The sequence below is a fragment of the Struthio camelus genome, chromosome W (genome assembly GCF_040807025.1).
Source record: "Struthio camelus isolate bStrCam1 chromosome W, bStrCam1.hap1, whole genome shotgun sequence".
Lineage (NCBI taxonomy): Eukaryota > Metazoa > Chordata > Aves > Struthioniformes > Struthionidae > Struthio > Struthio camelus.
Genome location: NC_090981.1, coordinates 15,143,930 through 15,168,545, shown reverse-complemented (window position 1 = coordinate 15,168,545; position 24,616 = coordinate 15,143,930). Strand labels below are relative to the sequence as shown.

Below are 24,616 nucleotides of genomic sequence, written 5' to 3'. Positions count from 1 at the left end.
TGCCGTACTGTTTAATTTTATATTTACTTGAATTTAGGTCCCCTAAAAGGGACAGTTATCCCAATGCTCCAAAGATTCTTTTCTTTATTGCAATCTAACATAAGATGCATATAATAATAAGAGGCTCTTTATCAGCTGAGCATCTCTGAAGGAAAACCCTATTACTTTTTATTTCAATCAAAATTTATTGCTTTTAAGTTGCAGTCAGCATCCCAGAGTTATAACACCCCAATCTGAAACACATGTGCCTTGTGTCCCTGATGTCTTCCAAAAAAGCATTCTGTACCCCCAAAAAAACAAGATACCATCTGGAATTCACTGAGGGACCTGATATTACTAGAAACATCTGTGCAGCCAGCCATAGAGCAGTCCAGCAAAATGTGAGCACAAGATTTGTAGTGTTGTGCTTTTTTATCAAACTATTGTGTTTTTAAAATATTTCTCTATGTGATAAGATCTTTTTACTTCCCAGAATTTTATAAAATGTCTCAATTTCTCATGCAAATATTGTATTTGTCATTTTTCGCAAATAAAACTTTTTATAGGGAGAGAAAAGGATGGGGATGGTTCAACAGTCTTTCTCTTTCATCAGTCACATCAGCACACAGAGATGTAAATTGCATTTACTTGTACCTAAAATGACAACCAAGCAGGAGTAGCTGTGATTCCTAGAACTGGTCTTAGGAGGGTGGAAGCAGTATTAATACTTTCTGTTGTATGTGATACGAATAAGAAAGGTCTTTGTAATTAGTTCTGTAATGCCTTATGCTGACTGTGTTTTATACTCCTGAAGTTAATATACTGTATTAGAACAAAAAAAAAAAAAATAGTGAAAGTAGAATCATGACCACAGTGAGACGTGCTTTTCTTTCAACTCTAGAATTGCCAAAATTTAATTACATTGTGGGACATGGTTAGTTATGCTGATTGCCCCCCAAAATCATAAACAAGAAATCAGCATTTACTGCTGTGTGTTATTTCCTTTTAACTGCACTAGAGGTACTGAAAATTACTTCTGCATGTTGTGGTTCCCTGATTGTCTCCAGGGTCATTTTGTTACATAAGATTGGTGCTTTCACTGGGGGCTTCTCAGGTGCAAAGTGACACATCCACATCCACATCCCCAGTGAGGACCGCATTTTAGTCTCAGAGGGTAGTGGTCAGTGGTGCAGAGTCTAGTTGGAGGCCTGTAGCTAGCGGTGTCCCCCAGGGGTCAGTCCTGGGTCCAGTCTTGTTCAACGTATTCATCGATGACCTGGAGGAAGGGACAGGGCGCACTCTCAGCAAGTTTGCTGAGGATACTAAACTGGGAGGAGTGGCTGACGCACCAGAAGGCTGTGCTGGCATTCAGAGGGACCTTGACAGGCTGGAGAGATGGGCGGAGAGGAACCTCATGAAGTTCAACAAAGGCAAGTGCAGGGTCCTGCACCTGGGGAGGAATAACCCCAGGCACCAGTACAGGCTGGGGGCTGACCTGCTGGAAAGCAGCTCTGCAGAGAAGGACCTGGGAGTCCTGGTGGACAACAAGTTAAGCATGAGCCAGCAGTGTGCCCTTGTGGCCAAGAAGGCCAATGGGATCCTGGGCTGCATTAGGCAGAGTGTTGCCAGCAGGTGGAGGGAGGTGATCCTGCCCCTCTACTCAGCCCTGGGGAGGCCTCACCTGGAGTCCTGTGTCCAGTTCTGGGATCCCCAGTACAGGAGAGACATGGCACTACTGGCGAGAGTCCAGCGGAGGGCTACAAAGATGATGAGGGGACTGGAGCATCTCTCCTCTGAAGAAAGGCTGAGAGAGCTGGGCCTGTTCAGCCTGGAGAAGAGAAGACTGAGAGGGGATCTCATCAACGTGTATAAGTATCTGAAGGGAGGGTGTCGAGAGGATGGGGCCAGTCTCTTCTCTGTGGTGCCCAGTGACAGGACAAGAGGCAACGGGCATAAACTGAAACACAGGCAGTCCCATCTGAGCATGAGGGAAAACTTCTTTCCTGTGAGGGTGAATGAGCCTTGGTACAGGTTGCCCAGAGAGGTAGTGGAGTCTCCTTCCCTGGAGATATTCAAAACCTGTCTGGATGTGATCCTGGGAAATATGCTCTAGAGGACCCTGCTTGAGCAGGGAGGTTGGACTAGATGATCTCCAGAGGTCCCTTCCAACCTCAACCATTCTGTGATTCTGTGATTCTTTGAGGCTATGCTGTGGCAACATCTGCTCTTGCCTCATAGGTGCTCTGGAGCAGGTGGGTCAGTCCCTCAAAAGGGCATTGTAATCAACAGGCGGTACGCTACACTAACCACAGAGTTAGACAACGCTTAATGCAATTAGTATAAACAACAGTACAATTGGCTGTGTTTTCACATGTAGCAGCCCTGTGGCCCTAAGAGAACTATTCCAAGGAGAACATTTTCATTTTATATGTTCAATAGGCTAATGATTGGATGGTATTTGATTGTTCATAACCTTGGTGATTAATAACCCTTCTATGATTGTTTAACCTATTTACTCATTTGTTGACTGTTTTACCAATCCCTTGCTAGTCTTACTGATGACATGGTGAAGACGGTAGCAGAGATACTGAAGGCCATGTAGTTAGGCCCAGATCTCATAGCAGGGTTTATGTGAGTTTGTCAGCAATTCATCTCTCTTAACATTGTGCAGCATCTTTTGTAAATACATAAAGCGATGCTCAAAAATGCACACACATAATGTACATAGGTCAGTATCTATAAAATTGGAATGGGATACTCACTTTTCTGTGTTACCTATCAAAGATAAGATTAAGACAAGATTGTTATTAATAGCTATCTTTGTTCCCCAAGCTGCAATATTTTCCTTCATAGGCACTTCCAATATAGTCAGTCACATTTTTTCTTCATTCCTCCATCTCCCCCTGTCTTCTCTATAATAAACAGACAAACTTTATGCTCTAGCTTAAATCAGCAGTTCTTATATTTATGCATAGATTTTATCATCTTCTCTTTCAAGGGAAAGTGTTAGCACCTTGTAGATCATACATTATATAGGGTTAACTTTTAGAAACACTAGAATACAGCTGTTATCACACAGGTATGAGTATCCTCTAATACTTATCTATGCCATCTTCCTTTAATGTTTCTTCTATTCTGGTTCCTAGATTCATTCTGTTACTTACACGCTTGTTTAAAAAAAACCTTAAAGAGACTGGCAATTCTATCGCTATTTCTGGCTGCTTCTTTTCAAGTCATTGTTCTTCAGAGGATCACCTTGTAAAAGGGAACAGAAAGCCCTACCTAGCCCATTAGGTTGTTATAGTTTGGCTTTAACTGTAACTGCTGAAACCATTTCTGTTAAGATTACTCAAGGTTACATCCATCTATTACTTAAGGTTGAGCTGTTTCTTTACATTGATTTTTCTTGATAATCAGAGTTTTTTACTACATCTTGGGGCATTTTCCAGCCCCTTCTGGTTTCTCATAACAGTGTTGGTAATTAAAGATGCTGGCTTTTCACATTATAGGCTTTTTCTTGTTTTGTAACTGTGCTTGTAGGGCTCTTACCTGTTTCTCCTATTCTTGTGATTAGCCTCTGCAGCAGCACAGCATGCATCAGCTATCACCTCTCCAGGAGCTTTGACTGCCACCCCTCAAACCTTTAATGCTTCTGCCTCTGTTCACCATTCCTGTAAGCAACTCTTTATCACTTCATTTTCTTTCTGCTTTTGCCCCATGAGTGAGGGATGTTATGTTCTTTCAAAGGGTAAGAGTTAAGATTTGTACCTTTTTCTTCCCAAAGGTACGGTCTTCAACACAACCTGGAGTTTTGATGTCTTGCCCCATATAGGTTCACTTTTCTTTTTAAGTGAGGAAATCCTTTGGCAATTGTTTATTTCTTATATAACTGTTTTTCCAACTTCCAGGGAGCAGAGTATAGAGGGTTTGGCCTTAGCCTATTTCCTTGGGCCTTTGCCTGCTCTATGACCAATACAGCTTGCTGGTTCAATAGTTGGGGTGTTTCTGAATATACTGCTTAAGTGAGTTATACAGTTTGATCATCAATTTTAACACTTTGGGTACATTTGCAAGAGGATGACCCCCCCCCCAGCCCCCCATACAGGGGCTCTGTCCCTGAGGATTTGGGATGCTCAGAGCTGAGCTGTCATGGAGCAGGTGAGCAGGGAGGCCTTCAGGCCCCAGGGAAATCCCTCCTTCTCTCGCAGCCTGCTGCTGCCTTTTCCTTTAAACACCTTGGTCAGGTTCAAGCCAGTTCCCAAGTTGACCAAGGGTTGAATCCTGCCTGTGGTGTGAGGTTTAAGCCTAACGGTTACATTTACATGCATGCTAGATCCCTGGGGAGGCCCCAGCAGCAGGAAAGACCTAAACCATCCAGCAGACCCATGCACTTGCTGCCCTGGAAGCGTATTGGTTACCAGCACACTAAAGCCCCGCCAGCATGGCAGACCCTGACCAGCCAGTAGACCTGTGTGCTTGCTGCCCGAAGGCATAAGGGTTACAGGTGCACTGGATCTCCAGGGAGGCCCCCACCAGCATGGGAAACCCCGATCAGCCAGTTGATCCATGATTCTGCTGCCCTGAAGCGTATTGGTTATATCAGCATTATAATGCAGCACACACTCACATGCTCCCCTGCTGGAGGGTCCCCCATAATAGGATTAGAGCTTTTATCCTGTTTGATTATCTCGCACAAACACAGAGTCACTCTCTCACATTAGCCATTGCCCTAGCTTCAGCAATGGTCTGCAATTCTCCCTGGGTGCAATCTCACATGGAGATCTTATGATGAGGCTGCCCATGGGCCCCTTTGCTTTGTTTGTAACTACTGACCCCACTCTCCAGGATCCCAACCTTTGCCCTGTACCTGCTGCTCACAAACCACATGCTGCCCATCCTGCCCTGGATGGCAAGGCAAGCAGTATGCTCCTTCACCAGCATCTCTCATTGCTGTGTTCTTCCCACATCTTCTTAGTCTTTTGTAGCTCTTCTACCTGTTCCTGCATTTTTTGACTTTGCTGCTTTTCTTTCTCCAAACCCTCCCACACTCACCACAAGGCATTTAACAAAAATGACAAGCTTTGCTTATCTGCCTGCGTGTTTCCTCATCCAGCTCCTTGTTTTTTCCAGTGCTGTTTCTATTTCGGCGGAGGTTGGTTCAGACAAAAGTTTGATATCCCAATTCACTGGGAGGGGTCACCCAGGTTATGCAGTGTGCCACTGCCCGCCCCCACCTGTGTGCAAGGCCCACCTGGCACCCACTCAATATCCTCTTTTTTTCCCACCTCCAGAACGGCATTGTCTCTCTCAAATCCTGACAACTACAGCAAATGTTCTGTCCAGCTATCAGACAGACAAGGAGAATTAGAGGAAACTACTTCCTCTGTAAGAGTGAATGACATCATTATTACTCTCTGACACTTGTTAAATAGTTAAATAAATTAAATAGTATAAGAGAAGCCATCTAGTGTTACAACAGAAACACAAAACAACTTCCAAAACAAACATTTCATTTTTAAATTGTATTACAGGGAAGCTGATAGCAAATGCAAGCTAAGGTTGTTTCACATTTTACATTATAAGCCCATGTTGTCAGTAGTTTATAGCTTTGACAGACTCTGACTATTCAAGCACAAATTTTCCCTGCCTCATGCTGTAAGTAGAACATTGTTTGGAAAGTTTCAGAAAAAAAAGATTCTTATATTTCTGAGAGTAAGATTAGGGAAGCTTTTGTGGAGCAGATTTGCCTGTGCTAAAGATTAGCCTATGTGCACATAATGAATGCACTCACACACTCATGCTCAGGTTAATCCTTAGACATAGAATCCTGTGGCTGCAGGGATATCACTAGAAATGATTCATCTTTGATATAATGTGATATTTACATTGTCAATTCATTTATCAGAATAATAACAGCCTTGCTGATGTCTGCGGGAGACAGTATTTTGGTGGCTAATAGTGCCAGCTTCCTAATGGCTCATGAGTGAGTCCGTTCTATTCAGCCTCTTAACCATTTTTTCCAGTGGCACCGTTTGCTTCTGTGTGGGATTCTAGACTGTTGCTGCTGTGACCAAGGTGTCCTAAATTCTTCTGCCTCTATGGTTTACAAGTGAGTTACATGCCATACAGGGGAGACAAGACAGTAGCTGGTGAATTAATGGGAGGACACGGATGACAGCAGCAGAATGACTAATTTAGTGAATTCCTGCTAGGAAATGATAGATATTGTGCTCACTGTGGTAACCCTGTTCTCCCAAGAAGAGGTAGGGGGAATGAGGAAAAGGGCACATTTCAAAGACAAACTACATGCCCAGTAGTTGCGCAATGTCTGAAAATATAGTGGAAACTTACTTCATTTTTGGCAAAGCTTTTTGATTCACCATTAAGGGAAAATAAAGGTGTTCCACCTCCTGGAATGAGTCAGCATTGTACAACAGGTTGAGAAGAGTGCACAGGGCTTTTTTTTTGGATGAATAATTATCTGGGATTATAACCGGACACCACGTTGCCCTGAAGCATTGCTTTTTAATTGTTGTTGGGTTTCTTTTTTTAATTAATGATCTTTTTTATGTTTAGATGAAAGATACAGGTTAGCTGATTCACTTCCTGTGGTTTTAAATTGCAAAAGGAGAGCCAATTAAAAATTAACTTTAGCACTGGAAAAAACAGCCAAGGATAAGTGGTGACATGATTAGTGATCCTTCTGATTGCATTGAGAGGATGTAACACAGACCACATTTCTATTTGCCCCTTTGATTTGCTATGAGAGGCTGTGTGTAATGTTAAATCATTTATGTTGCTCTACTTCTCCCATTCATTTCCCTAAATTTCTTGGACATCTAAGACAATGCTCCAGCAGACATAAAGAACCTTGGCTTTGAAAAAGTGGCCACTTGTCAAACTAATTCTGACTCCTCTAGGAGCACAGTCTCTTCTATACATCTAAATCTCTTTCCTTCCCTTCATCTCCACTTCCCTCCTCTTTCCTTATTCATTGGCAGTTTTTGTTCGAAAAGCTTCATCTCAAACAGTCATCTTTTAAAATCCTGGCATAATAATCATAAGGCAGTCCGACCAGTATTTTAATGAGCATACAATATTTTTGATGTTGGATGGGATTTTTTGCTTAGTCTTTGGAGTCCATGGGTGAGTGTGTGTGTGCATGTGTGTTTGGTCACTGGTTGGCTACTTTTGTTTGTTATTCTTTTTTACCTGCTGCACTACGATGAATCCTGTTGGGCTGTGAATAACAGCTTGAATTCACATTGGAGCTTAATTGGAGCATGTTTGATTCATTAATTGCATTGTGACTACTGGATAAGATTGCAGTCAAAATGACCAAAACAGTGTAGCACGTAAGACAAAAAAGTGTGCATAAAAAGGAGAAAATGCCATTTGCTAGTCTCTCACTACTCAAACTGAGCATCAAAGGCTTTGTTCAGGGCTTGACCACCTAATGGCTGCCTGGTGTTCATCACAGGCTGACTGTGTACCTTGTATCCCCATGCCATGTCCATCAATGGGAGTTTGGACCCTCAGCACAAGAATTGGGAGCTCCCTGTGGATCCAGCCTTCATCATCTTTCCATCAGTAGGAAAGGCCTTTTATCCTTTCTCCCAGCCTCTGTGGGGCTGTGAGACCATAAACCCTCTAATCCTATCCAGGGAAACTTAACTCTTGTGATCAAACAATGTCTCTAAAGAAAAAAAAAATGGAACTGAAACCATAATATCCACATTTGGGAGTCTGAACAGGTCTGGCTTGAGTCACATAGTTACCCAAGAACTCTGAGACCCCCATACTGGCCAAACAGCAGCACCACTAAGCCTGATAGCCCAAAGGCATGAATTAACTACAATGCTGTGGTATACACCATTAGTCTTATAATGGGAAGGTGGAGGGCACCTTACGTGTTTGGAAGTAACATGCTTCCTGAGCTGCTGACCTTGGGACACACAGAATCACAGAATCACAGAAGGGCCAAGGTTGGAAGGGACCTCTGGAGATCATCTAGTCCAACCCCCCTGCTCAAGCAGGGTCCTCTAGAGCACATTGGACAGGATCGCGTCCAGACGGGTTTTGGATATCTCCAGGGAAGGAGACTCCACAACCTCTCTGGGCAACCTGTTCCAGGGCTCAGTCACCCTCACAGCAAAGAAGTTTTTCCTCAGGTTCAGATGGGACTGCCTGTGGTTCAGTTTGTGCCCATTGCCTCTTGTCCTGTCACTGGGCACCACAGAGAAGAGTCTGGCCCCATCCTCTTGACACCCTCCCTTCAGATATTTGTATACATTGATTATATCCTCCCTCAGTCTTCTCTTCTCCAGGCTGAACAGGCCCAGCTCCCTCAGCCTTTCTTCAGAGGAGAGAGGCTCCAGTCCCCTCATCATCTTTGTAGCCCTCCGCTGGACTCTCTCCAGTAGTGCCATGTCTCTCCTGTACTGGGGAGCCCAGAACTGGACACAGGACTCCAGGTGAGGCCTCCCCAGGGCTGAGTAGAGGGGCAGGATCACCTCCCTCGACCTGCTGGCAACACTCTGCCTAATGCACCCCAGGATACCATTGGCCTTCTTGGCCACAAGGGCACATTGCTGGTTCATGCAACTGATCCTTTTTCCCACAAAGATGGTTTCAGAATCTCTGAGGTGCATACACTGCCAGTGTAAAAACCAGGCTTTGCTCTTTCAAGATAAAGAAGAGCTGGTGGTCTTTCCATAACTATGGCTGTGATTAGCTTTCCCTGTAAAGCCTGAAATTAGTCTCAAACTCGCCTGTTGGAGAGGAAGAGAAGGGTCACCATATTGTGGATGAACAGTGAGTTTGCAGTGAAAGGATGATGGGGAGATGGGGAAAGAAGAGTTAAGAGAAAAGATAAGTAGGGAGAAAGATAAGGAGCCTGGACCAAAGAAGACAGTAGATTTCCATCAATGACAGTAAAGAAACCTGGTGAGTACTTAAGGTTACTAAAAGGATGTCCTGAATGATGGTCAGGACCATCAGCTACATGGCCACTATTTAAAATGTACTTCTGTCTAATGAATAAACCTGTAAAATAAAGATATTTCCTTAGCAGAAAAGATGGAAAACACCTGAGAAAAGGATTCAATTTTTTTTCAGGAAGTGAAAACACAAATCCTAGGAAATCAGAAAAACTCTCTCTCTTCCTCCCTCTCTTTCTCTCCCTCTGTCTCTCTCTCTCTCTCTCTCCTTTTTTGCCTCTCCTTCTTTCCCTCTCTCTCCCTCTCTCCTTGTCTCTCTCTCTTCTGATCTCACTTGCTCTTCCCTTCCCTCTCTCTCCTTTCTCTCTTTCTCTCTCCCTCTATTTTTCTCTATCTCCCCTTTTTCTCTCACTCTCTCTATCCTTCTGCATATTTCTCTTTCTCTAGCCTCTCCCTCTCCCCTTCTCTCTTGCTCTCCACTTCTCTCTTTCTGTCTCACTCTGTCTCTCTCTCAGTCCCTTTTCTCTCTCTCTCACTCTCTTGCTCTTGATCACTCTCACACTTTCTTTTTGTCTTTCTTTCTCTCTTCTCCTTCTCTCCTCTCTTCTCTTTCCCTCTTTCTCTCTCCCCTCTCCTCCTCTCTTTTTCTCTCCCTCTTTCTTTCTCCCCCACTCACTCTCTCACTTTCAATCATTTTCTTTCTCTTCTCTTTTCCCTTTCTTTCCTTATTCTCTTTCTTTTTCCTCTCTCTTTCTCTCTTGCTCGCCTTCATTCACTCGCTTGCTTTCTCTTGCTCTGTCATGAGCTGTCATGCTTTCTCTTCCTCTCTTTCTTCCTCTTTCTCTTTCTTTCTCTCCTTTCTCTTGCACTTCCTCACTCGCTCTCTTGCTCCCATGTGCTCTCCTGCTTTTTTCCCTTTCTCTCTCTTCCTCTCTCTCTCCCCCCCTTCTAGTATCTATTTTTCTCTCTGCTCTCTTCTCTTTCTCCTTCTCTCCTCTTCTTTCCCTTTCTCTTTTTCTTTCTTTCTCTTTCACATCTCTCTTTTTCTCTCTCTCCATCTTGCTTTATTTCTCTCTCATTTTTTCTCTTGCTCTCTAGCCTTCTGTCTCTCTATATATATTCCTCTCTCTTTCTCTCTCCCTTTCTTTTTCTCTCCCTTCCTCTTTTTGTCACTCTCTCTCTTTCTCTCTTCCTCTCTTTCTCCCTCACTTTCTCTCTTTTTTTCTTTCTCTCTCTCTCTCTTCTTTCTCACTCTCTGTCCTTCTGTCTCTCTTTCTCTATTCCTCTCTCTCGATCTGCTCTTCCTCTCTCTCTATTCCTCTCTGTCTCTCTGTTTCCTCTCTCTTCTTCTCTTTCTCTCTCTCCATCTTTCTCTTGCTCTCCCTTGCTCAGTCGCTTGCTCTCCCTCACTCTCATGAGTTCTCATGCTCTCTCTTCCTCTTTCTTCCTCTCCTTCTTTCTCTCTCCTTCTCCTTCTCTCTCTCTTGCTCTTCCTTGCTCGCTTTCTTGCTCTCCCTCTCTTATGTGCTGTCATGTTCTTTTCTTCTCTACCTTTTTCTCTCTGTTTTTCTCTTCCTCTCTCCTCCCTTTATAATCTCTTCCTTTTTCTCTCTCCACTCTCCTCTTCCACTTTCTCTCTCCCCTTCTCACTTTCCCTCTTTTTCTTTCTCCCTCTTTCTCTCATCTCTCTCCCTTCCTCTCTCTCTCATTTTTCTCTCTCTATCCTTCTGTCTCTCTCTATTCCTCTTTCTCTTTCCTCTCCTTTTTTCTCCTTCTCTCGCTTTCTCTCTTTCTTTGACTCTCTCTCCTCTCCTCTTTTCTCTACCTTTCTCTTCTTTTTGTTGCTCTTTCTTTCTCTATCTTCCTTTCTCCCTCACACTTTCTCTCTTCCTTCTCCCTCTCCATCTCTTCTTTCTCTCTTTTTCTCTCTCACTATCTTACTTTCTCTCTATATATATTCCCCACTCTATAACTTTCCTTTCTTTCCCTCTCTCCTTTTTTCTCCTTCTCTCTCCCCATCTCTTTCCACTTTTCTCTCCCTCTCCTCTCTCTGTCAACTCTCTCTTTATCTCACTCTCGCATCCTTTTCTTTCTTTTTTCTCTCTCCTTCTCTCTTGCTCTTGATCACTCTCACACTTTTTCTCACTCTGTTTTTTCTGTCACTCTATCCTTCTTTTTCTTTCTCTCTATTCCTGTTTCCTCTCTCTTTCTCTCTTCCTCTCTCTCCTCTCTTGCTCTCCCTTGCTCACTTGCTTACTCTTCCTCGCTCTCATGAGCTGTCATGTTCTTTCTCTCTTCCTCTCTTTTCTCTTTCTTTCTCTCTTGCTCTCTCTAATGCACTCTCGCAATCTTTTCTCTTTTTCTCTCCATCTCCCTCTCCCACCCTTTCTAATCTTTCTCTCTTTTTCTCTTTCTCTCTTTTTCTCCACTCTTCTATTTTTCTTTCCCTCTCCCCTTCTCTCTCCCTTCCCCTTTCTTTTGTTCTCTTTCTTTCTTCCTTTTCTCTTTCTCCCTCTTTCTCTTTCTCTTTTTCTTTATTGTTGTCTTTATCTCTCTTTTTTCTTACTTTCTCTTTCATTCTTCTCTTTTACTTTCTCCTTCTTTCTCTCATTTTTTTCTTTCCCTCTCTCCTTCTTTCTCTCTCCCTCTCTATTCCACTCTGTTCTTTCTCCCTCTCTATTCCTCTCTTTCCTCTCTCTTTTTCTCTCTCTCCTTCTGTCTCTTGCTCCTCTCTCTCTTTCTCTCTCCTTCTCTCCCCTTCTCTCTCCCTCTCTCTTTCTTTTTCCTTCTCTCTCTCACTTTTCTCTTTCTCTCTTTCTCTTGCTCTCTCTCTTGCTCTCCTTCATTCGCTCATTGATCTCACTTTCTCTCTCCCTCTCACACTCTCTTTCTCCATCTCTTCCCCTGTTTTTTTCTTTGAAATGTTTGGATTAAAGGCATTTCTTCTTTCCTTGTTCAAAGTTAAACTTTGGCTAATAGAAAGTGAAAGTTTGGTTTCTTGGGTGAATGGATCTGTGGAGATCTTTAAGATCTCGTGGTATTGAATTATTTCTCATGCTTCAAATTAAACAAAACTTGCAAATAATACATGGTTCAGGAAAAAAACCCTTTAGGGGACAACTTGATAGGTAGGCCTCTTGATGCAGGAAAACAGACTTTAACTGACAGATCTGTTCCTGACAGTGCTTTGTTATGTTTTCCTTTTCATTTTATTGGATTATTTGAGTTAACACAGGACACAGGTCTAATTAAGTCAACCTTCTTTCTTCCTGAGGGAGAGACAGAATCAGGTTTCTCATGCACAATCTTGGCCTTTTTCAGAATACCTGAGCTTGCTCCTCACCTCTGCTACTTACGTTCTGTCTACCCTTAGGTAAGTCACTTGACTGCTTTTAATTCCTAGTTCCTGTCTTCCCTTTTATCTGTCCAATCTCTTTTGATTTTGAGCACCTTAGGGCTGGGGCTACATTTGTGTTCCAGTGAGCCTATTAATATTGCTGAAACATAAAAACCTATTTCACAGCAATCTCTAGGCAGTCAGAGTCCAATGATTATTTTTCTACTGCAAATGAAAAGCTCTGCTGAACGCAGAGCTGTGGTTAAAAAGAAACCTAGATGTTAGCATGTCTATGGATCAGACTGGGAAAACTGTAGGAAAAAAATACAGTAATGCCTTTGTATGAATTTCTGTTGTACTTTTTGTCTGGAATGCAGCATGCAGTGGTGGCTGCTCTGTTTCACAGATGGAGGAGTAACAGTAGAAGGGGGGGTCTACTGAAGAGTTCGAAGAATAGAGAAGAGCTTGAAAAAAACTCTTGGTGTTTTTCTCATATAAGATGATAGGGTCTGAATGATTTAGGAGATGAATCGGGGGGGGGGATTGGAAAAATGGCCTAGAGAAAGTATACTGGAGCTTCTGTTCTCCCTTGCTTGGTACAAGAGCAAGGATATGCTCAGTCACACTACACAGTGTAACTGAAAAGGTGATCAAAGGCAATCCTGTTATATACTATATATACTATATGTGGTTAAACTGTGGAGTTCATTGCCACAGGAAATCATTAGGCCAAAAAAAATGAAATGAGGCCAGACACTTCTGTGGATTAGATTTCTATGCAAAGGATTGTTACAAGGGCACTGGATTTGCACAGTGAAAACCTTCAGGAAACCTGAACTTTCTTATGGGAGCTACTTGTGTGGTAATGGTACAAGCAGTAGTATCTGGCCAACTTCAAATCATGCACCAAAACAGGAATATGGGCCAAAGGAAAGGATGGGAAAGGAGGGAGATTGTCCTGGCTCAGTCTAGGAGAAGATGCAGATGAGACTATTTGGCAGAAGGAAATGCTTTAGCTGAGTGCACCAATACAGGCTGGGGGTTGACCTGCTGGAAAGTAGCTCTGCAGAGAAGGACCTGGGAGTCCTGGTGGACAACAAGTTAAGCATGAGGCAGCAGTGTGCCCTTGTGGCCAAGAAGGCCAATGGGATCCTGGGCTGCATTAGGCAGAGTGTTGCCAGCAGGTGGAGGGAGGTGATCCTGCCCCTCTACTCAGCCCTGGTGAGGCCTCACCTGGAGTCCTGTGTCCAATTCTGGGCTCCCCAGTACAGGAGAGACATGGCACTACTGGCGAGAGTCCAGCGGAGGGCTACAAAGATGATTAGAGGGCTGGAGCACCTCTCCTATGAAGAAAGACTGCAAGAGCTGGGCCTGTTCAGCCTGGAGAAGAGAAGATTGAGAGGTGATCTCATCAACGTGTACAAGTATCTGAAGGGGGAGTGTCAAGAGGATGAGGCCAGCCTCTTCTCCGTGGTGCCCAGCAACAGGACAAGAGGCAATGGGCAGAAACTGAACCACAGGAAGTTCCATCTGAACCTGAGGAAAAACTTCTTCACTGTGAGGGTGACAGAGCACTGGAACAGGTTGCCCAGAGAGGTAGTGGAGTCTCCTTCCCTGGAGATATTCAAAACCCGTCTGGATGTGATCCTGGGAAATATGCTCTAGGTGACCCTGCTTGAGCAGGGAGATTGGACTAGATGATCTCCAGAGGTCCCTTCCAACCTAAACGATTCTGTGATTCTGTGTGATTCTGAGTATCAGATGAATCTCTGGCTAATCCATGTGGTTATCAAAAACAGCATGCTGGGGACCTTTAGGCCACTTGACAGCAGCAAGAGGCAGAAAAGGCAACTTTCCATTGGCAACCAGCCAGGTGTTTCCAGGCAGACAAGAATGCACCATAATAACGCAGACTTCTTTCACCTTCAGGCTTGTAACATGGCTAGAAGCATCTTCTAACGCCAGTTGGCACCAAGTTTGTCAGCCCTCTACAGAGCAGAGTAGGCCAAGAGGATCTTGTTAACCCATTGAACAAGAGATAGGAAAATTGTTGAGTTGAATAAAAAAGACAGTCATGGCACCAGTCTCTATTACAGGCCTTTCTTCAGAGTCAATCTTGGCTGTGAAATGATGCTAAAACCCCACAGGTATGTGTTCATGTGTTTTCAAATGTATTAGTTCCCTCCTCCCTGACACTGAGTAACCTTTGTTAACAGGACAGAAACAATGCAGCTATGGGAGAGCAACAGGGACTCTGGCTAACATTTGAACAGAGCTGTTAACTCACTCCAGATTGCAAGAGTTGTATCACTACCTATTAATTTCCCATTAATTCTAGATAGCAGACCTGAATTTCCAGGTCAAATTTGATTTTGGGATTAACTGAGAAACAATAAGTCTGGAACTCCATGATACCATTTTTACCATTTTTTTATTCCTATCAACAGATCCTGAGTGGATCCAAGCTAAAAACAGATGTGGTTAGATTTTCATTCTTAAAAAAAAGATAATGCAGGAAACACTTTAAAGCTTAAAACCTGACTCCTTGTAAGTGGATCTGAATATAAAATGATCTCTGTTTCTCTGGAAACTAATAAGTGTTGATGACTGAAAAATGAGGCATTCTTTGTGCAGGTGCTCCAGTCTGAACTTAGCTATCTGGGTTTGAAAATAATAGCCTTTGATTTTTACATTGTTTTTTTTTTTAACTCTGCTGGACTGAGACCTCCTATAGCCCATTTCAAACAGCCCATTTTGAATGTTATAACAAGAGATTTATTTTCCCTTAATATCTTTCTCTTCTTGCTTGTGTTTTTAATGGCTTAATTAATATCAGAGAGGGAGGACTTCTGATAAGTTTTATCCAAAGCTTTATTAACATAGAGAACATACGATCACAGAAAGTGAAGCAGAGAGACTATGAAGGAAAACTAAACATGACACAGAAAGCCTTCTAATGAATTGGGTCCAATTTTCTGCAAGCACTGTGTGATTTCAGAGCTCTGGGGATGGTGGTCAAGGGTCTGGGAGCCCAGGTCATTTTCTCCTCAGTCTTGCCTGTGAGGGGAAAGGATGGGAGGAAGAGCAGACAGATTTTCCAAGTTAACAACTGGCTGTGCTGCTGGTGTTGGCAGCAGGGCTTTGGTTTCTATGACCATGGGCCCCTGTTCAAAGACCGACAGCTGATGGGGAGAGATGGGCTCCACCTCACCAAGCGGGGCAGGCGTGTCTTTGTCAACAGGCTGGCCAGCCTGGTAAGGAGGGCTTTAAATTAGGAAAGATGGGGGAAGGGGAAAGTTATAGAGACAGGGTACTCAGTAAAACACTGCTCAAGTCAGGATGCCTCCATTAGGTGCATGCAGCCAGGGGAGTGCATCCAGGACATGGCTATGGAGGATCTTCTTGCACCTCTCCTGAGAAGTCTGCATGCTCGATTGGCTCTCTGAAATGCCTGTACACCAATGCACACAGCATGGGGAATAAGCAGGAAGAATGAGAGATCTGTGTATGGTCACAGGACCATGATCTCATTGCAGTTACAGAGACATGGTGGTTCACATGACTGGAATGCCATCATGGATGGCTATGTGCTTTTTCGGAAAGAGAGGCCAGGAAGGCAAGGTGGTGGAGTTGTTCTTTATGTGAGGGAGCAACTAGAATGTGTGGAGCTCTGCCTAGGGGTGGATGGAGAGCAAGTTGAGAGCCTATGGGTAAGGATTAAAGGGCAGGCTAACATGGGTGACACGGTGGTGGGGGTTTACTACAGGCCACCTGATCAGGAAGAGGAAGTAGATGAGGCCTTCTACAGACAGCTGGAAGTAGCCTCACAATCACAGGCCCTGGTTCTCATGGGAGACTTCAACCACCCTGACACCTGCTGGGAAGACAGCACAGCTAGGCACAAACAGTCCAGGAGGTTCCTGCAGAGCAGGATAACTTCTTGACACAGGTGGTGGAGATGCCAATGAGGAGAGGTGCATTGCTAGACCTTGTACTAACAAACAAAGAAGGTCTAGTTGGAGAGGTGAAGGTTGGGGGCAGCCTTGGCTGCAGTGACCATGAGATGGTGGAGTTGAGGATCCTGCGAGGAGGGAGCAGGACAATAAGTAGGATCGCAACCCTCGACTTCAGGAGAGCTAACTTTGGCCTCTTCAGGGACCTACTTAGGAGAATCTCATGGGATAGGGCCCTAGAAGGAAGAGGGGTCCAATAAAGCTGGTTAATATTCAAGCATCACCTCCTCCAGGCTCAAGAGCAGTGCATCCCTCTGAGTAAGAAATCCAGCAAAGCGGGCAGGAGACCTGCATGGATGAACAAGGAACTACTGGCAAACCTCCAACAGAAGAAGGAAGTCTACAGAATGTGGAAAAGGGGACAGGCCACTTGGGAGGAATATAGGGACGTTGTCAGAGCATGCAGGGATGTGATGAGGAAGGCCAAGGCCCATTTGGAATTAAATCTGGCAAGGGATGTCAAGGACAACAAGAAGGGCTTCTTCAAATACATCAACAGCAAAAGGAAGACTAGGGAAAATGTGGGCCTGCTGCTGAATGGGGTGGGTGCCCTGGTGACAAAGGATACAGAGAAGGCAGAGTTGTTGGATGCCTTCTTTGCTTCAGTCTTCACTGCTAAGGCCAGCCCTGGGGAATTCCAGACCCTGGGGACAAGAGAGGAAGGCTGGAGAAAGGAAGACTCTCTCTTGGTCAAGGAGGATCAGGTTAGAGATCATTTGTCCAAACTTGACATCCACAAATCCATGGGTCCTGATGGGATGCTGAGGGAGCTGGTGGATGTTATTGCTAGGCCACTCTCCATCATCTCTGAAAGGTCCTGGAGATCAGGAGAGGTGCCTGAGGACTGGAAGAAAGCCAGTGTCACTCCAGTCTTCAAAAAGGGCAAGAAGGAGGAGCCAGGGAACACTGTCTCCCATCACATCCTCATAGGTAAACTCAGGAAGTGCAGGCTGGATGAGTGGACAGTGAGGTGGATTGAGAACTGGCTGGATGGCCGAGCTCAGAGGGTTGTGGTGAATGGCACAGAGTCAAGATGGAGGCCTGTAGCTAGCGGTGCCCCCCAGGGGTCAGTCCTGGGTCCAGCCTTGTTCAATGTATTCATCGATGACCTGGATGAAGGGACAGAGTGCACCCTCAGCAAGTTTGCTGATGATACTAAACTGGGAGGAGTGGCTGACACACCAGAAGGCTGTGCTGCCATTGAGAGAGACCTGGACAGGCTGGAGAGCTGGGCGGAGAGGAACCTCATGAAGTTCAACAAAGGGAATTTTCAAGCCCTGAAGGATCCTGCAGCCCAGGATACCATTGTCCTTCTTGGCCACAAGGGCACACTGCTGGCTCATGGTCAACTTGGTGTCCACCAGGTCCTTCTCCGCAGAGCTGCTTTCCAGCAGGTCAACCCCCAGCCTGTACTGGTGCATGGGGTTAGTCCTCCCCAGGGGCAGGACTTGGCATTTCCCTTTGTTGAACTTCATGAGGTTCTTCTGTGCCCATCTCTCCAGCCTGTCAAAGTCCCTCTGAATGGCAGCACAGCCCTCTGGTGTCTCAGCCACTCCTCCTAGTTTTGTAGTATCAGCAAACTTGCTGAGGGTGCACTCTGTCCCTTCATCCAGGTTGTTAATGAAGATGTTGAACAGTATTGGACCCAGTATCCACCCCTGAGGGAAACCACTAGTGACTGGTCTCCAGCTGGACTTCATGCCACTGATCACAACCCTTTGAGCCTGCCATTCAGCCAGATTTCAGTCTACCTCACTGTCCACTTATCTAGCCTGTACTTCATCAGCTTGTCTATGAGGATGGTATGGGAGACAGTGTCAAAAGCCTTACTAAACTCAAGGTAGACAACATCCACTGCTCTTCCCTCATCTACCCAGCCAGTCATCCCATCATAGAAGGCTATCAGATTGGTTAAGCATGATTTCCCCTTTGTGAATCCATGCTGACTACTCCTGATAACCTTCCTGTCCTTCACATGTCTGGAAATAGTATCCAAGATTAGTTGCTCCATCACCTTCCCAGGGATCAAGGTGAGGCTAACTGGCCTGTAGTTTCTCAGATCCTCCTTCTTGCCCTTCTTGAAGATAGCGATGACATTTGCATTTTTCCAGTCCTCAGGAACCTCTCCTGATCACCATGACCTTTCAAAGATAGTAGAGAGTGGCTTCACAATGACATCATCCAGCTCCGTCAGCACTCATGGGTGCATCCCATCAGGGCCCATGGACTTGTGTACATCCAGTTTGTTTATGTCTTCCCTAACCTGAGCCTCTTCCACCAAGGGCAAGTCTTCCTTCATCCAGACTTCCCCTCTCATCTCAGGGGCTTGGAATTCCTGAGGGCCAGTCTTACCAGTAAAGACTGAGGTGAAGAAGGCATTTGGTACATCAGCTTATTGTCCTGCTCCCTCTTTGCAGGGTCCTGAACTCCACCATTTCATGGTCACTGCAGCCAAGGCTGCCCCCAGCTTTCACATCTCTGACCAGTCTTTCCTTGTTTGCAAGTATGAGGTCCAGCAGAGTGCCTCCCCTCATTGGCTCCTCAATCACCTGTGTCAGGAATTTGTCCTCAATGAACTCCAGAAACCTCCTGGATTGCTTGTGCCCTGCTGTGTTGTCCCTCCAGGAGATATCAGGGTGGTTCCAGTCCCTCATGAGGACCAGGGCTTGTGAATGTGAGGCTTCTTCCAATTGTCTGAAGAAGGCCTCATATACTTCTTCTAATCTCCCAAGTGCTTTGTGCTGAAAATGCAGTGTTATGCAGATGATGGGAAACACATGAAAATCAAATAGGAGAAGTGTGACCACAAGGCAGGAAAGAGAAGGTCGGATACCAGCGTAGAGATACACTCAAGGTTCATGAGGGGTTAAACAGAGTAAATTTAATAAAGGACTTACTTACACTCCAAACTGCATGGGGATCCCCGGGAAACATGTGGAGGGGTTACTGATGGGAGGCTGCTGGAGGCATGGGTCGGACACCCAGGCTGGACTCAACTTGTTGTACCCCAAGGGCCCCTTAAATCTACTAGAACTATTTCCTTACCTCAGCTGTGCTAACCGTGGGTAGCTACTGTCTGGGAAACAGCTAGACATTGTTGAAAAAAAACAGAATATGCATGTCCGGCCTTGATGAGTTTCGGTCAGTGTGTAGCGAGCACACTGTGGGGCTGCTATCATGTACTCTGCCAGTCACCTGGCTCCTCACCAGATCTTCCGCAGGTGTTCTCACTACAAGAAGGATTCCTTCATCCCTCTTCTCAGAAAGGAGAACTTGAAATGTATAGGTTGCTTTTGCTAATATCTGATCTGGAGAAAATTATGTTGTATTTTAATTTGATGTGTGCTGCAAATGGTAGAAAATCACACATTGCTAATTATAAATATGCCTTTAAATTCTTAAATTTCTCTTGTGCTAAAGGTAATATCTCTCATGTTGTGTGTTGCCATGTTATTGTGGTGCATAATCCAGCATTGTTCGAGTCTCCACTAATTATTAAAGCTTGGCTCACAAGAGTTAAACTAAGTGAAGACTTTTCTTCTTCCCCTTAAAGAAGATCTCCTTGGGCACCTTCATGTTAGAAAAGGCTTTTGATTATCAGAGAACTTCTGTGAAGATGCTTACAGCTGTCTGATCAGCTCCTGGGGAATCTGTCAGTAGCTAGATCAATTGTTCTACCTCAGGACAGAAGTTATTTTTGAAAAAAATCAAAATTATTAGTTTTGTTCAGCGCTGTTTGTAACAAAAATTCTTAGTTCTTCCCAAAGGCCATAATCCCCCCTTTTACAGATGAAGGGTAGTCATTTCACCTAGTTTTAGCAATTTAAAAATTAGGGGCATGTTCTTAACACCTGGAACTCCTTCTCCCTCTCAACAGTCAGTGTTGAGAGACAGACACCTTCAGAGGGCTATTTATCCTACCTATCTTGGGGATAAGGTGAGCTGCTTTCTATGGGCTGTAGAGAGAGCCTGACAACTAGACAATTCAGTTTTAGATGGGTAAAGTTCAGTGAAATGGATACAACCTGAATGATTTCCCAGGGGTCATCAGTGATATGGTCCTTGAATTGGGGACTGACTGGTCCCCAGACCTTGAGCATGTCTACCCTACTTTGACTGTATTTTGAGCAGAACTTATCCAAATTATGGGCTGTTACATCAGGATTTTAAAGTTTGGGTCTGTGACTGCAGTGTAGTGGAGACATAACTGGTTTTAGCCAGTTCACTGAGGTACTAGTGAGTTTGTGGCCATGGTATCACAGCGCAGGCTGAGCAGCTGAGAACTTAATCCAGCCTCTTCATTGTCCCTGTTGCTGTTAGCTAGTTTAAGGTGACCCCAGGTAGATTAACACTATGCCCATAGTTATCAGCAATGACTATGAGCTCACTCTCTCTCAGATAGTACTGCTCGCTTTGTCAGGGAACTGCAGTCTTCTTGACAGACAACACATGGACAAATCCTGAGGTTGGGATTTCTCATCTTACTCTGGAAGCCTTCTTAAAAGTAGCTAATTAAATCACTCCTGCAGTCCTTGTAGTATTCTTTAGGTATGCCCTAAAGAAACTGGGGAGAATGCTAAGAAACACTGCAGGCACAGACAAAATTCCATTTAAGAGCAAATTAGACACTTGCTTAGAGCAAGTACAATAGGCTTAAAAGAAAAGCTCAGGAAATAAAAGTGGCATTAAGTAGATCAGTCCAGCTGCAGGAGTTGCTAGGTTGGCCCCCAGTTCAAAGACTCCTCTGAATGCGATGGTGGCAGCCCTGCTCTAGGCTGTATATGCACAGGAAGAGGCAATGACTCCACCCCCACCTCCCATCCTCTCACTCCCTCATATAGAGAAGAACCAGAGTGGCAGCAACTCTGTACCAGACCATTTGTAAGCAAAGAAAGAAGCATTCATCTGTGAGACCTCAAATAGCCATTTCCCTCTTTCCTCTGAGGAAAAGGCAGTGGCATCCCAAGGGGTGGATTCAATACTGGGCCTACAGTTGAGTTTCACTGAAAAACACTTGCTTCAGGGTAATACCAGGAAGCCACCTTATCCAGGGCCTCATTTTATTAGGCGCTATACAGACAGTGCCCCAAAGAGTTGAGCAGTCTCTAATGAAACACACATACACAAAAAAAAACCCCATTGTTTGGTTAAAATCATAGAATCAAAGAATAACTTAGGTGGGAAGGGACCTCTGGAGGTCTCTGGTCCAACCCCCTGCTCAAAGCAGGGCCAACTAGAGCAGGTTGCCTTTTTCTAGTCATCAGGAACCTACCCTTATCACCATGACCTTTCAAAGATGATAGAGAGTGGCCTTGCAATGACATCAGCCAGCTCCTTCAGCACTTTCAGATACAGTCCATCTGGTCTGATGGACTTTTGTATATCCAATTTGCTGCAGGGATCCCTAACTTGATCCTCTTTAACTATAGGCAATGCATCACTCTCCCGGTCTCTGCCACTAGGCTCCGGGACCTGGGAGGCCTAAGGGCAAACCTTGCTAGTAAAAACTCAGGCAAAGACAGTTAATGCAATTAAATAACTACACATAAATGACACAGCCCCTTTTAGTGAAATAGGCCCGAGTTCTGCAGAAACTTATGAGCGCTTGATTCCCATTTACTTGGCACTCATTAGACCACATCTAGAATACTGCATCCAGTTTTGGTCCAGATCGTCAAGGAGCTGGAGCACATGCCCTATGAGGAGAGGCTGAGGGAACTGGGCTGTTCAGCCTGGAGAAGAGAAGGCTTAGGAAGGACCCAATAGCAGCCTTCCGATAATCTACAAGGAGGTCATCAAGGAGATGGAGCCAGCCTCTTCACAGCAGTGCATGGTGGGAGGATGAGAGACAATATGCAGAAGTTGAAGCAAGAGATGTTCAGACTGGACATAAGGAAAAACTTTTTTTACTATGAGGACAGTCAAGTAGTGGAACAGGTTGTCCAGAGAGGTTGTGCACTCTCCATCCTTGGAGGGTTTCAAGACCCAACTGGGTAAAACTCTGAGCAACCTGGTCTGATCTCATAGCTGACCCTACTTTGAACAGGAGGTTGGACTAGAGACCTCCTGAGGTACCTTCCAACCCAAATGATTCTATGATTCTATGCCTGGTGATGGTGAAATTTTTCCTTTCTCCTAGACTTGGTGTGGGGTAGCATATCTAAGATGTGTGCATCTCTATGCTCCCTGTATTGGTCAACAAAATACCATGTCATGCAATTAATGCCTGTGGTAGCAACTCACAGTTCACAAGAATTGCCAGTTCCTCCCTGTCCTGTACCTGTCCCCACACGTGTACACTTTGAAATCCAAAGACCATTTGAGGGGGGAAACCCAAGCGATTCTGAACTATATTCTCACTCTTGTCTTTTCCAGCCACTTCTACATCTACAACTGGGACAAGTCATCTCACAAAATGTGACATAAAACAGAAAGCCTTCTGTGTAAATGGGGGGGAGTGTTACATGGTTAAAGACCTTCCAAATCCCCCAAGATACCTGTGCAGGTAAGAAATCCTAGTTGCCTACTTTGGTGAAGCCACCATATTTCATAAGTACTTTTTTTTTTTTTTAAAGGAACACCTGAGCAATCATGTCTTGCATTCATAGCATTCGATGATTCTTCATCCTGAAGTGTGTGATATGAAAATAACCTACCAAGAATGATCTCTGTGTTATCTGTATCATGCACAACAGAAGTTGTGCATGATACAGATAATTAAATTAATTAATTAAGTTAATTACATATAATTAAAACAAGAAATATTTCCACAAGACAAGTGGTACAACAGTCCCTGCTTATATCTGCATAGCATGAAGTAACTCATATTAAGTCTTTTAGTTAGAAATAATAAAACAGGTATTATAAATTAAATATATAGCAAAAAGATGTATTGACAGCTGTGTTGGAGAAGTACACCCTGTGTAGAACATACTGTGGTTATTTTTATATATAAGCTATAATAACATAAATGCTTTATAATGAGGTCAGCTTCACAACTGGAGTTGTTACTATTGTGTTAGACACATAATAAGCAATTGTTGAATGCCACCATTTCATATAAAGGATCTTGATTCAGGAAGTCATATAAGCATGAGTTTAATTATAACCATGTGCTTATGCACCCTTCTTGGCCTACTCTGTAGCATTGTAATATGCTAGTATAGTAGTATATTATTTTGGAAAAGATCTATTAAGAACTGAGATGTTGGAACATGCCTCCTACATGTTAGCACATTATATACTTCTCCCAGACTTGAGAGGGAACTCAGGGTACTCGGCACCTTGGTAAATGCGCTTGGAACCTTGTAGGAATGAACTGTAAGGGGACACTTTTGTAAGAATATCGCTGTTTTCTAGACAGACAAGAGAGGATAGTTAATAACATATGTACTCTGGTGTAACTGCATGGATTTTTCAGTCTTCTGAGACTAAAAATCAACCCCCCAATAACTGCAAAGAAGGCTCTGATGTACCATAAAGGACAAGGGGGTAAGGAGAGGGCCTGTGGTGCTCTCATCAGGGAAAGAAGGTGTAGACTGGACTGTACTCTAGTTAAATACAGAAATGCAACATTATGTTTCACTTGTGAATTTTCCTTTTCATAGAAGGATCTTATCTACACTTCACAAGCTTTGTTTTGCTTTGTTTTTTTCCTCAGACAGCTCTGCTGCTTTAATTATGAATTCTAGAATCATTTTTAGCCAAATTGAAATATGGAAAAGTACTGGCTCTGGTGGGTTGTTTTTTTTTTTTTTTTGAGAGAGAGAGTTGTATTAAATTTACATGATCATTATAACACAACAGTACAAGATGAGCAGTTTGATATGACTCTTTAGGGCATGTATCAGAGTCTGCCTTCCTCTTTGCACTTCCTAGTCAAACACCACTTGGAACACTTCAGAGCAGCAGAGCTGAGCATCTAGCAGACTTGCTATTAATTAGCATTGCCTTTTCATTTTCAGAGCTACCCCTTTTTCACTGTGTTTCAGGACATTTTTTTAATTCAGGGACCTGACAGTATTTGCCCTTTGATGTTATAATTTGGATAATTCTTTTTAATGAAATGCCTCAGAACTTCTTAAATGTAGTGGGTTGGAGTTTTTTTCATGTAGACAAGAAATAGTCTTTAAATTTGGATCTGAATTTGAAAGAAAAGGCAATTCCCAAATTTGACAGATGTGCATCTTTCTGGGTGGCCCAAGACCTATCTGGAAAAAGCATCAGAGCTGTGAAGTTAGAGAGGATGGATCTCATTTACAGTAAGGCAGAGGAAAAGCATGCTTATCCTGAGGAGAGTCAGGGCCACAATTACTTTATAGGCCTTCTGCTATGCCTCCTGATACTTA

General features: G+C 44.0%; 1 protein-coding gene across 1 annotated transcript in view; it reads left to right on the top strand.

The window, feature by feature from the left end:
- LOC104151802 (pro-neuregulin-1, membrane-bound isoform) overlaps positions 1–24,616 on the top strand; it is a 104,767-nt gene that overhangs the window by 47,662 nt on the left and 32,489 nt on the right. Inside the window, exon 3 of the mRNA XM_068924592.1 lies at positions 22,644–22,773. Within this exon, the coding sequence (XP_068780693.1) occupies positions 22,644–22,773 (130 nt within the window). The remainder of the gene's footprint in view (positions 1–22,643; positions 22,774–24,616) is intronic.